The following is a 14429-nucleotide window of genomic DNA, read 5'->3' as shown; positions in this document are numbered from 1 at the left end:
GGGGGTGGGGGTTACCACAAAACATTTATGCTTAGGGCACCAAAATGGCTAGCGCTGACTGCATCCGTATTAATATGGACCAACTTACAACAAAGAATAGCTTTATTAATTGTAACAGAAACGATTTAAAGTGCATCTGAAATTCAAAAATAAAATTAAATCCTTAATTAAACTATAAACATTTTTTGACTGACCATGTCAAACCATATGATACGGAAAAATAAAATTACATAAAATTAAAAAATAATAATGCAGTCAAACTGATCACCAACATTAACTCAGGAGCACAATATTAAAAAAAAAAAATTACCTGCAAAACAAAAATATAAAATAATTTGTGCTGATTATTTATTTATTTTTTTGCTGTGTCCAAAGCGCACATACTCAGTGAAAACAAAACCCCTACACCACCGCACACTCTGCCAATAATGAGAACGCCACTGCCCCCTAATGTAGTGGAGGTGCAATTGCACTTTATTCTAGGACAGTAAAAAAAAAAAATAAAAATAAAAAAATAAAAAAGCATGTTCCTCGAGGTCAAACGCGCCCCCCTTGATGGAGCCTAGCGCCACAATGGGGCGGGGGCCCGCCCCACTATTTGAGAAGCACTGACCTAACAACCATTACCAATTCAAACCTAAACTCGAAAAAGTCGGTCCCTACAATGGTAGTTAAACCTGGAAAAAGACCCACATTGTGGGCCCCACAATGTACTGTAGCAAAAACAAAGGCACACACACACACACACACACACACACACACACACACACACACACACACACACACACACACACACACGCACAACCCCCCCACCCACCCCCACACACACGCACACAAAGAACTCATGGCCCAGTTTCTTAAAAAAATGACAGCTTGATTGACTGTTTTGTTTATTGATCAATAGTGCATTACAACTGTATGCTTCCAAAAGCTAACATCTACAAACCTGCACTCACAAAACACATCTTCAGTACATTGAATAGCACATAAAGTAGAATACAGCCACACACACCTCCACACACCCTAATAATATACAGGCGGGCGCATATACCCATCATAGTACAGTGTTCATATAAATTACAGGACTGAATGATCAGTAACACTTCAAACGATATTGCAGGTAAACATGAAGACTTTTAAATGAGAAACCAACAAACAGAGTCAGTGCATCTTCAATAGTTTGACAGTTAACAAGAAATAACACATACCAAGTGGGAATAAATAATTGAGAAGGCAAAACACATCCAGAGAACATGTTTCATCATACTGGTATTTATTTATTTTTTATTTTTTTAACACTAAAATAAAACAGTCCAATAATGAAGACTGCCTATTAGTGGATATTACCATAAAAACGAGCAGCTGAGAATGAGATGAATGATTACAGGTCTGTGGCTATAGCATCACAGATTATTAAGAAGACCCTGGAGCATCTCAGGAGGTCAGAGGTCATTCATGCACTCCAGGGGATGTGCTGGAGCCCTCTCTGACCTAGTGGATTGACTACCTGATTGAATGACTTCAGTGGAATTATTTTGGCACCGTTTTTTGTTCACACTGCACACTTAAGAGTTCTGACACATTCAACATTTTACTGATGCATCTAATTCGGTGTGTTAGGAACTCTGTGTACTCAATGAACTCTGCCTGGCAACATGTGACAATACAAACGTCACCAAGGAGGAAAAAAAAATATCCATCCTGTGAACGTATTATTATTATTATTATTATTATTATTATTATTATTAATTTAATTTACAGTATTACACTGCTGTTGGAAGAACTGGAAGATTCCTTCCACTTTACCCTCTTTTCCTGCATTCCATACTTTCCAATTCATTGCAGCATAGCATCATCATATGTTTTATGTTAAGAGGTAGGTTTTGCGTTTCTATGTTGATTGGTCAAACATGCTGTTATACATCAGCCACATCTGCAAATGTCAGGATTTGTAAAGAAAATAAGTTATTATGACTAAAAGTGTTCTTAGAAAATGATGTTAATTCATCATGTTTAGACAAAAGATTGATGGTGTCTGACTTTTTCATTTACATTCAATTTTGTTGTAACACTGACGGACATTTCTAGATAGTGCAAGCACTACCAATTGAATATCATGTTTGCACGTGAACACAATTCACCCTCCATTTTCCTGAGACATTCTGTTACTCCTGTTGCAGCAAGAATCTTGAAGTTATTTCCACTTACATGGTGCCGTGAGTTTTGAAAGCTAATATTTTAATGTGTCAGTCACACTGAACTACAGGATTTGTATTTTTGCAAGCTTATTAGCACCTTATCTCAGTTTGTTAGTAAACCTTTGAAGCAATGCAGAAAGTGCTTCCCCAGAGGTGACGCACCACTGACACTCTCTCAGCTTATATCAATGAATTATAGACTAACTTTTGAATATTCTACGGTTGCCAGGCAACACATGCTGATATGCTGAAACCAGTGGCATCACATTTCATTTAAGAGTGGAAAATGGAGTGATTCTAATATTTGCAAAAATATCAAGGTCATAAAGAAATCACTAAAATCTGTGAGGAACATCTGTGCTTGGCAAAATACACATTTCAGCCATGTAAACAAAACCTCTTCAAAATAACGACTTAATGCTACTGTCAGATAAATTGGAAGAAAATCAAGTTGCAGCTGTTGCTGTAATTTGAAAGGATTGAGGTTGGTGCTCCTACATTCTTACGCAACAAAATTCAGCCAATCATGTCTGTATGCTTCTGGTTTGGTACATTGGTGGGGGATCTTTCCCGACCTCTTGGAAGTTGAAAGCACAGAATTTTCTTGGTAACATCTCAGGCAGTTCAACTCATATGATTTCTTATTTTAGTCATCACTGTCAGAACTGACCAATCAACCCGTCGTGTGACTATTGAGTTGAAAATCAGATTGATGAAAAAGATGGTGCAAAAATGATCAGCATCCTTCGGATGCCATCAAGTATGGAAGAAATTTGATTTGTGCATTTGACTTAACTGATGTGCTCAGATGTGAAATGTATGATTGACCTCATGTCATGTGTCGGTTTTGCAGCTAAATCATGATTATTTTTTATTTTGACTTCCTACTGCAGTTTGTGCACAACAGGAAAATCTTGTTTGAGTCATTCTCTCTTGCGAATTGGACACATGGAGCTCTATTTTCATTTCCAGTGCAAATCTAGCACAAAGTGCAGTCTAAATGTACACATGGATGGAATTTTTTTTATTTCGTTTGGGAATTTTCATAGACTTTGCGCAGGTAGAATTGGGCGTTGTGAGCCTTTGTGGGATGGAACAAAACATTTTCACGGCCAATTGTAGTGGCATTCCTCATTTGCATTCAAATCATAGTGGTCCGAGCTCAGTGTGCCGGGCTTGAAGATGTACCGAATAATCCAAGGGAGGCATCGCACATCTACCAAATTCACAAACATGCTAGACTACAGTGGTACCTCTACTTACGAAATTAATTGGTTCTGGAAGAAAGTTCTTAAGTAGACAATTTTGTAAGTAGAGACGCATTTTCCACGTAAATGCCCTAATCTGCTCCAAGCCTCCCAAAATTCAGACCTAAATGTTTTATAAAGCATAAGAATGCATCAAAACATGTAACAAATACATGTTCCGATTAGACTATTGCACAATAAATGAGAGTTGTGCATAATGTAAAAAACAAAGAATAAAAATGATGCTCATTTACCTTTTTAACTGCTGTCCTCTTTGTTTTTTGCCATCTTTTTGGTTCATGTTCTCAGGTGTTTTTGCCTGGTGATTTGTAAAGACCTGATCCAAAGATGTTTGTTTTTTGAACAATCTTATTTTATTTATTTATATTTTATCACTCACTCACTTTATCACTCACTCTCTCACTCACTCTTACATCATTTAAGCCGCACATGATCTCCCAGGCGGATAAGTGAGCCCACTCCATCCGGCACCGAAGGCATGTGACGGTTCCAGCCCTCCACCTGGAGCCCTTGTTTTTTTAACAATCCGGAAATGTCCAAGGCAAACATCATCATAGTGAGCGATCACCCGACTGGTGAACACTTTTTCTCGGTGATTCTTTTCAATAAATTCCGAAACTTGATGGAAACTTCTGGTACGACGGCGAGGCATCTTTTTCCAAAAAAGGCCCGTCTCATCACAATTACAAACTTACTGTGCAATGTAGCCTTCATCAATCACCAATTGTTTGAATTTTTGCACAAATTTGTTGGCCGTTTGTTAATACATTTACGTAAAACTATCTGAACACCTCATGGCCCGAGGGGCGAATGACAAGGACGCTACATAGACACATTCTATTCTGTATCTATGGTCACTTACGGTAGAGGTCCCTCTTAGCCAAGAGGATGCCAGGAAGATGTCAGTAATAGCCAATGGCAGAGCAGCTGTAAGTATGTTGCATTCAGAAAACTCTGGGAGCTGTGAGAGCAGCCCAAACTGTATTTTCACCTTTCATATCCTGAAACTTCTTTCATTACAAGAGGTAATATTTTACTATTGAGGAGTTTCGTAACTTGAAAATTTCATATGAAGGGACGTTCGTAAGGAGAGGTACCACTGTATAGACTTGCCCAAGCACTAAAATTAAGATTTTCCCAATCTTAGCCCTAGCGCAGTCTACTTCCTGTTACAAAATTGCCAGATGCGCTACGGGCGTGGCAGCTGTGTCTGCCGGAACGCCCAGAGAGGCGCAACATGGCCGCAGACTCGACTTTCCCTGGTGTGAAAATTTGAGATGCGCCCATTTTCACGCCAAGCACACATGCACCTGTCTACAATAATAGAGCCCATGCTGTTGCGTTCTTGTTTCTTGTCATTTTTTTTGTATGATCTTGTATTTAATTTGATGTTTCTCTTTTTCATAGGCTTCAGAAAGTTGTGCTGTTTTTAACAACACTCATACACAGGAATGAATGATCTAAGTAAGCCAGGCATTGTAAACACACTGCATGGAAGCTACTCATCAAATTACCAAAAGTACCAAGACAAATGTAAAACCTGCTAATGCATCAAATTAGTTCATCAGTGAAAAGTGTAAGAAGCTAATTGTGAAGTATAGTTGTCACAATCACAGTCATAATACAAATTAGAAGATAGGAAATAAACACCCCATATCATAATATGTACAGATTCTTCAATATGAAGATAAGATCATCACAGTCTCACTTAAACACGGGTTCTCCTGTATTCATGTAGTGGCAGTTATCACTGAGACCATGATGTAGACGTTTTCATGTTATTACAAAAGAACCACTTCATGGGCTTTTTGGGTAGTTTTTGTTCACACAGTTATTCTTTCAAGACATTTTCCCTTCCCAGCACGTTGGTTGGTAAAGTGGAGCATCATGTCACACGGTTCTTCAATCACTTTGTCAGGTTGGTAAAGATTGCCTTCTGGATGGATGGAAGTGCGCTTTTATGATTGCAGTCTATTCAGATCAGAGCAGATAAGGGCAGATACTTTTTTTTTTTTTTTTTTACAACTTAAAGAGTTGCTGGCCTTGCATTGGCTCTTGCAAATGTGCATTTAATCACTTCCAAGTGGAAATTGATCTTGTAAGGTAAATAGAAGAGCAGAGTCTAAGGAAAGGAATGGGATGTACACATGTGTAAAAGTAAAGCACAGCACCTTTGCCTGAAGAATTAAAAAACAAACCAGTTTGAATGTCGCAATTATACAGATTCAGTAGGAGACTGATCATCCATGTGGTGCCTCATTGACTGAACACTTGTAAGGATTTTCTTCTGATGTCCGGCGAGAGACACGCCGATCCTCTGGAGGTCTCTGACAAAACAGGAAAAAATATATGTGAGGTTACATTGTCAATCTGAGAAATATTTGAGGCAGACATTGACATAGTAACCTGGCAATAACCTGGATATTAAATATCCATCTGGTCCCTTTCCACAGTAACTTCGTCGGGAAAAGGCGGGACATTCTGTACAATAATTTGAGCTGATTGGACAATGCGACATTCCACAGGTTTGTCTTAACCAATCGCGGCCACGGGTGAAAATTTCGTGTTCGTTCTTGCCGAGGTGGGGAAAAGCACGACCATCTTACCAGCTAGAAATGTTCAAAGCACCCCTCGCTGTTCAACATTCAACAAGGAAACAGTGAGTAATTATGCGAGTACAGAATTAATTGTCGTATCCATTCGTCCATGTTAGGTTTGTTTGTTAGCACCGGCGTTGGCTTCCTGGTTTCGTCACAGTTGCATATCCCGCCCCCAAACACAATGTCGCTCTGTGATTGGTCCGAACCACCAGTGGATCGGGAACGGCAGGTATCAGCAGGAGCGGTACAAGATGTATTCTCCGGAGTTTGTGAACTCACAAATACCACGAGAATTCAAGGTTATTGACATAGACAACATGTTAAAAACTTTAAAAAATCGGCTTGGGGCAAGCACCCATAGGTGCTTTAAATGTCTTTTGATGTCTTCAAAAACTACTAAAAAGGACGCTATCTGATGTTTAGGCTTATTTGTGTTGACATATACCATTTTTGTATTAAAAAATGATATACATGTATTTAATTTTTGCTTGAAAACAGCAGCCATAAAAAAATAAATAAAAAAATAAATAAAAAAAACAAAAAAATCAGAAATTTCAGGTTCAAACCATCATCAACCCCTAGTTACGCTAGTTATCACAGCATGGCGGGCAGCAGCAAATAGAAAAGTAAGGACCTAGCATTGATAATAATTCCCTTAATCCATGTTTAGCTAAATCTGTCATGTTGCTGGGCTCTCAGTGTGTTTTTTCCTTGTCTCACAGTGCCTGATTAATGAGAGGGGCGTGTCCCCTGCACCACACCTGCAGTGCATCACCTATTAGACTATGCTATTTCTTTCCGCTCGCTAGCCGCCGAGAGCTGCTTTAATGAACCCTCATTGTGTGTTCTTTTCCGTCGTGGACTCAATTCTTGCGTAAAGGATGAACTGGCCTTGCGGGACGAGACTGGGAGCCTGGAGGAGCTCATTGCTCTAGCCATTCGTTTGGACAACAGGATTCGGGCGAGGCAGCGGGAAAAGGACTTCGAGCGTTCCTCCGGATCAGCCAACCCCGCCAGGCATGGACATGTTGGCGACATCGGTGCTCCGGTTGTTGCTGTACCTCCAGCGTGGGCACTCTCCAAGGTGGCGCATGAACCCATGCAATTGGGGGCTGGTTGGCTTCGGGCGGAGGAGAGGAGGCGCCGGGCTCGTTCAGGAGCATGCTACTATTGCGGACTGCTCGACCATCTAGTGGCACAGTGCCCTCAGCTGTCGGCTCGTCAGCGCACACGTCAGGTCCGGATGGGCGACCAGCGGGCTCCAGACGGACCAAAGACAACCATTGTTTCACACACCTCAACTCAGTGTGAGTACAACCATGCTGCTTCCATAACACATTCCTCTGAGACTAAGAGACTTGAGCTCCCGGGAGAGGTCACATTTCTTAGTAAAAGAACTAAGGTGGTGGCCCTGGTCGATTCCGGGGCAGATGATAATTTTGTCGATCCTAGCGTTGTAGCAGCCCTGGGATACGAGCCAACAGCCCTTAAGAAGGAGCGTAGGGTTTACGACCTTAACGGGCGCCTTCTGGGGGTGGTAACTCACACTACTGAACCTTTGGGTTTACGTCTGCTTGGTAATCATGTTGAGTCCCTAAGTTTCTTGATTATGTCGTCACGGTCGGCGCCGGTGGTGTTGGGTTTGCCTTGGCTTAAGTTGCATAACCCCGAGATCAATTGGACTAAGCCCTTGCTCGAAAACTGGAGCGTTTACTGTCACGCACATTGCCTGCGGGCTGTAGAGGGGGGCAGTCTTCTGCCTGCTAGTTCCGCTGAGGAGACACTTTGTCTAGACAACGTGCCACCCGAATACCACGACTTGAGGAGTCTTTAGTAAAGATATGACACAAACGTTACTGCCCCATCACCCCTATGATTGTGCTATTGATTTAATCCCTAATTTGACACTTCCTAGTTCCCAGCTGTACGCTGTTTCCCAACCTGAGCAAGCAGCTCTTCGTGAGTATATTTCGAGCGCACTAGCTGCAGGACATATACGGCCGTCCACCTCTCCTTTGGGTGCCGGTTTGTTTTTTGTTGATAAAAAAGATAACTCTCTTCGCCCCTGTGTGGATTATCGCGGCCTAAACGACATTACAGTAAAGAATAAGTACCCGTTACCATTGCTGGATTCGGCTTTTGCCCCCCTCCAAGCCGCTAAGATCTTCTCTAAATTGGACTTGCGTAGTGCCTACCACCTTATCCGTGTTAGAGAAGGGGATGAGTGGAAAACTGCCTTTAAGACTCCACTGGGTCACTTCGAATACCTGGTAATGCCTTTCGGGCTAACTAATGCTCCGGCCGTTTTTCAATGTTTTGTGAACGACGTCTTACGCGATATGATTAATGTATTTTGTTTTGTCTATTTGGACGACATTCTTATTTACTCCCGTGATCTGAAAGAACACCGACAACACGTTAGACTGGTCCTCCAACGCCTGCTAGCTAACCGTCTATATGTTAAAGCCGAGAAGTGCGAGTTTCATTCTTCTTCCGTTCAATTCTTGGGGTTCGTGGTAGAGGATGGCCAAATCCGAGCTGATACTGAGAAAATTCGTACTGTGCTCGAGTGGCCAAGACCAACCTCAAGGAAGCAGTTGCAGAGATTTTTAGGGTTCGCGAACTTCTACCGCCGTTTTATCCACAACTATAGCCAGAAAGTTAGACCACTTACTAGGCTAACATCTTCTAAGCTTCGCTTTGAGTGGTTAGACTCGGCAGAGGAGGCTTTTAATAATTTTGAGGAGGGCATTTAGCTGCCCGCCTGTCCTGCGTCACCCTGACCCTCTTCTTCCTTTTGTGCTTGAGGTGGACGCCTCGGATTCAGGAGTGGGGGCTGTGCTCTCTCAGCGGTCTCCGGTCGACCAGGTGCTCCACCCCTGTGCCTTTTTCTCCAGACATTTGACACCAGCCGAGGCCAACTACGATGTGGGGAACCATGAACTATTGGCCATAGTCGCTGCACTACAGGAATGGCGGCACCTTTTGGAAGGAGCCAAGGAGCGATTCACAGTGTTCACAGACCACCGCAACCTGGAATATCTGCGAACAGCCAAGCGGATGACTCTCCGACAAGCCAGGTGGGCGCTGCTTTTCACACGCTTTGACTTTGTCATCACTTACAGACGGGGCACAAGGAACAAGAAGCCGGACGCCCTCTCTAGGATGTTTGACTCGGATGAAGGGGAGGCCCCTGTGGACGAGACTATTCTTCCGGCCCACTGCGTAGTGGGGGCGCTGCGCTGGAGGATTGAGGAAAGGGTGGTGGAAGCTCTACGTGAGATGACGGTGCCTGCGGAATGCCCAGCTGGTCTACTTTTTGTTCCCGATGAACTACGACGCAAGGTCCTGCAGTGGGGGCACGAGTCGAGGGTAGCTTGCCATCCTGGAGCAACTCGTTCCGCAAGAGGTAATTTCACAAAGGTTCTGGTGGCCCTCTCTCAAGGGGGACGTTCTGGACTATGTTAAGGCATGCACTGCATGCGCCTGTGGGAAGGCATCCCACCAACCTCCGGCGGGCTTGCTCCAACCCCTGCCAGTACCCTCTCGACCATGGTCCCACATTGCGCTGGATTTTGTGACTGGTCTCCCGTGGTCGCTCCGTGGTCCTGACCATTGTGGACAGGTTCTCTAAGTCAGCCCACTTCGTCGCCTTGCCCCGGCTACCATCTGCTCTGGAGACCTCGCATTTGATGGTGAAGCACGTTTTCCGTCTGCATGGCATTCCTCAAGATATTGTGTCGGATCGCGGACCACAGTTCATTTCTCAAGTTTGGAAGCGATTCTGCAAGTCCCTGGGGGCCACCACCAGCCTGTCGTCTGGATACCACCCGCAATCTAACGGACAAACTGAGAGGGCCAACCAGGACCTCGAAGCAGCGTTGCGGTGTGTATGCCAGTATAGGCCCACATCTTGGACAATTAATTTACCTTGGATTGAATACGCCCACAATACTCTGGTTTCCTCTGCCACTGGTCAATCTCCCTTCTACATTGCTCATGGCTATCAACCTCCGCTGTTCCCTTCCCAAGAAGGTCAGGTGGTCCTCCCCTCGGTACAATTACACTTGAAGCGAGCCCATCGGGTCTGGCGGGAGGCCCGAGCGGCCCTCTCTCGCACTGCTCAGCGCAACTGCCAGGTGGCGGATCGTCGTCGCCGGCCAGCTCCTGTCTACAGGCCGGGTGACATGGTCTGGTTGTCGTCCCGGGACCTCAGGCTGGCCGGTGGGGCCAAGAAGCTGGGGCCGAGGTTCGTGGGCCCATTCGAGGTGGAGGCCATCTTAAATCCCGTCTCTGTGAGGCTCCGTCTTCCACCGACCCTCAAGGTGCATCCTGTCTTTCACGTGTCTCTGCTCAAACCAGTTTCCTCCAGTACCTTGAACCCCCCGGCGGCGCCACCTCCCGCTCCACGAACTCTGGATGGTGACCCAATCTACACGGTGAAGGAGATTTTGGACTCTAGAGCTCGGGGCAGGGGTTTCCAGTACCTGGTCGACTGGGAAGGCTACGGTCCTGAGGAGCGGCAGTGGATTCCCCGCTCCTGGATCCTGGATCCGTCCCTCCTGCGTGTGTTCCATGCGGCACATCCGGAAAAACCAGGTGGTCCGCCAAGAGGCGTCCGTTGAGGGAGGGGGGGGGTACTGTCATGTTGCTGGGCTCTCAGTGTGTTTTTTCCTTGTCTCACAGTGCCTGATTAATGAGAGGGGCGTGTCCCCTGCACCACACCTGCAGTGCATCACATATTAGGCCTTCATAAGGACTGGGACTCCTTGCAGCCACTGTCGGGTCGTTGCTCCGTCTGCTCACAGCCATAGCCTAGTGTTTCTACTGTTTTTTCGTCTTCGCTACAATTTGATACTAAAGTTCTCGTTTTGGGTCTACGTCTCTTTTTGTTCCCACCTTTGAGTGGCGTGTTTTCAATAGCAATAGTAATCTGTTACTTTCTTGGTTTGCGGTTTATAGCCTTCGGGTCTTTTTGTGTTGTTTAATTTCTCTCCTTGCATTTTGCAAGCACCTTTTGTTAACCTTTTTTCCCTGGCCTCTGTCCAGCGCTTTTTGTTTATATTCACGTGTTTGGTGAATAAAACATTCGCATCCTCCTCTTTGTTCTGTGTTTCTGGGATCCGCTCTCTGGTCAGACCGGAAACTTAACAAAATCAGTGCTATCTATCAGAGTGATGTGCTGCAATTATGTCACTTAACTGTACAGTTAGCAGTATGTTATATACATTTCATAAAAACATTTAAAAACTGATATCGGGACAATACCAGGCCTTATTTGAAGGTATCGATACTTGTGGCAGCCAATACCAATATTGGCTGCCCTCTTGCGGGCGTTTTACAATCAGGAACAAGCAATGACAAATTGACATTAATTTCATTCAATTTTAAGGACAATTATATGCTGGGATATGTCTTTCTTTAAAAATTATATGGCATTGTTTTACTTTTGAAATTTGATGTATCAAAAGTACTAGTTGTATCGGCGTTTGGTATCAGTGGCTACTCAAGAGATGAGAGTCTGAAAAAAGAGGTATCAAACGTCCCGAAAAAACACATAAAATCTATGGAGACTCCATACTGTGAGGTAGTCAACAAACAAATCAAATGTCACTCTGAGAGAGGAACACAGTAATGTTTCCCAGAAACCTTGTTTCTCTTAAATGGTTAAGTAAGGGGTCCATGAAGATTGTAGAATAGAGGAAATGTAGGAAAGGAAGGAACTTGATGGATGATTTTGACCTGAAATTATATAAAGGTATCTTTTTTAAAAATTGTATTTATTACAAGTAGTGTTGTTCCGATACCGATACTGCATAAAAACAGTGGTATCGGTATCGGTGACTACTCACAAGTAACATGCCGATACCATTAATTCCAAAGCTAATATAGGATTTTGGATGCAGCATGTTGTGTCTTGCTCGTGCAGGACATTCACTGATATGTGACATGTTCACTGCATGCCGATCTAAGATATCCTACTGGCCCTTGACTGCTCTGAACCAGTGGCAGGATAGCTTTTTCATGTTGAGGAAAAAAAATTTAAAGTATCGGTATGGTATCGGTATCAGCCGATACTGCAAAGCTGGGTATCGGTATCGGGAGCCAAAAAACGGAATCGGAACAACACTAATTACAAGTATTAATACTGCTTCTACTACAACATATCATTTTCACACTTTTGAGATTTAATAATAATAATAAAGTGATAATAATTATCACTGAATAATTCCAACTATAATTATTCAAGTTCCCAAATGTTCCAATTTTATAAAAATACAGCAAACAGCAGTAGAAGCAAACACATGAAATATGAGCCTAAGCAGTAGATAATAGCGCTGCTGGAACCCAAATGAATAATCATTATTTTGAAAATAGTCATTCATTGAGTGTGATGGCAGTTTGCACCATGATAACAAAAGGGAGCAGGAATAGAGCTTGTCGGCAGCCAGGGGGATGGCACTGAATGGCAGACAGATGCACACATGGAGCAGCCAGCAGCCTCCCTGCCAGATCTGCAGCTAACAAGATGCACATTTGGCACGGGAACAATGTGAGACGCATGCAGAGAGGGGCAGACAGAGCAGAGAGGAGAAACGCTGAACAGAGAAGACCTACTCTGCAGTGATTTGAGTGACGAGTGGCAAGGAGGTGAAGCCTGATCCCAGGAAGGAGTCTCTGTACTGGCTCATCTTAAGTGCAGCCAGCCAGTCCTCCACGGAGCTCAACCGGCTCAGATCTGGCGCGCCACGATCTAACAAAGGATGATGGGAAGGACTGGCAGAGGAGAAGTAGAAGAAAAGACATTTTTAGAGACGTTTGAACCGTTTCATACTTCTTTTATATTTCTCCTCACCCTGGCGCAACATTGTTGGTGCCGGCTTTCAGGGACGCGGGGTTGCGTATCATTTTGTCCAACATGTTGACAACATCGGGGAACTTTGGTCGAGCGTTCCTGTCTTTTTGCCAGCAGTCCAGCATCAGCTGATGGAGAACTGTTGGACAGTCCATGGGAGCTGGCAGCCGGAAATCCTGCTCAATGGCGTTTATCACCTTGAAAATTGGAAATTTAGACACAATGTTAGTGTTAGTCCTGCATGTCATTCACCATAATATTGTTGTGTGCTGAAGGGTTGGATCCCAGAACGCAGACACAAATAAGATTTTCTCTATTTATTCACATCGAGAGGCAGAAACTCAGAGACGCAATACACAGGACAGGTGGACAATAATCCGGCAAACTACACACAATTCTCAGACTGCACCTACAGACAGTGAATCTTAAAGGACTAAAGAACGACATCACATAGATACAGACATCAGCTAAAGGATTAACTCTGACCGCCAAAAACGTTTCATAACGATTAGTAAAATCACATTGTATGCTGCCATAAACGTTAAATGATGTCAACTATGTTTTTTGTTGTTGTAGTTTTTTAATCAATGGGCAGTTCAGCCGTCTAAGTGCAGCACGCGCTGCCTGGTCAATGAGTTGTAGAATCAAAAACACTCACTATGGCCAGCAGATGGCAGCATTGTATCTCTTTCAACTCTTTGACTGCCAGCCATTTTCGGAAAAGGTAACCCCATAGTGCCAGCTGATTTACAGAATTTTACCGATCTTTCAAGCGCCACAGAAAATGTTGTGTTAGGACTATGGAAACGCGGATACTACCATATGAAAGATTGAAGTCTCATCTTTCATCTAAAAAAAAAAGTTTGTTTCTACCTTATTCGGATCTTCAGTAATCAACAATAGAAAACAGCTTCGTTTCACCCAAATCCTCTATTTTCTTCCAAAATACGGAGAAATCAAGCTTTTTGTGAAACGATGTTATTTCATGCACTCTAGTGAATTTGGCACTTTTTTTTTTTTGCATGAGTGATTCTTCAAACACCTAAACTTCTATAAAACACTACCCCAACAATAAAAAATGTTTTTTGATTGCAAAATAACAGTTTATTTACATGCAACAGTAGCAATCCGAACAAACAATTTGGAAAACTCTTTGCAAACTATTTACACGTGCGCAACAGTTTTTGTCAGTCTGCTTCTGCATGGACTGATTTGCGTAGAGGTTGGTATGATGAACGATGTGCTGGGGAAGTTCATCCGTGATGAAGAGCTCCAGGATGTCAGCTGGCAGGTGGGAATTCAGCTCTGCTGCAGCATCCCTTGGTCCTGGTTTTGCAGCAAAGGGGAAGATGGTTGGCTGCCAGCCGAATTCATCAACTTCATGCCAGCCAGAATCTTTGGGATCTGCAAATATACATTTCAATATCATATATTATTTTAGAGCACTGTGATGCAATGTGTGTGTGTGTGCATGTTTACCTTTTTTTCTTGGATGTATTGGTTGATG

General features: G+C 43.5%; 1 protein-coding gene across 1 annotated transcript in view; it reads right to left on the bottom strand.

The window, feature by feature from the left end:
• Positions 1-877: 877 nt before the first annotated feature.
• The window catches only part of LOC144027739 (ephrin type-B receptor 1-like), a 153790-nt gene continuing 140238 nt past the window's right edge, over positions 878-14429 (bottom strand). The window contains exons 18-20 of the mRNA XM_077535534.1: positions 12923-13119; positions 12685-12843; positions 878-5793 (exon numbers count right to left, since the gene is read on the bottom strand). Coding sequence (XP_077391660.1) covers positions 5682-5793; positions 12685-12843; positions 12923-13119 — 468 coding nt within the window. The 3' untranslated portion in view covers positions 878-5681. The remainder of the gene's footprint in view (positions 5794-12684; positions 12844-12922; positions 13120-14429) is intronic.

Source organism: Festucalex cinctus, chromosome 10 (genome assembly GCF_051991245.1).
Source record: "Festucalex cinctus isolate MCC-2025b chromosome 10, RoL_Fcin_1.0, whole genome shotgun sequence".
In the NCBI taxonomy this organism is placed as follows: Eukaryota; Metazoa; Chordata; class Actinopteri; order Syngnathiformes; family Syngnathidae; genus Festucalex; species Festucalex cinctus.
The sequence above is the reverse complement of the archived record's forward strand: the minus strand, read 5'-3'. Positions and strand labels throughout refer to the sequence as shown.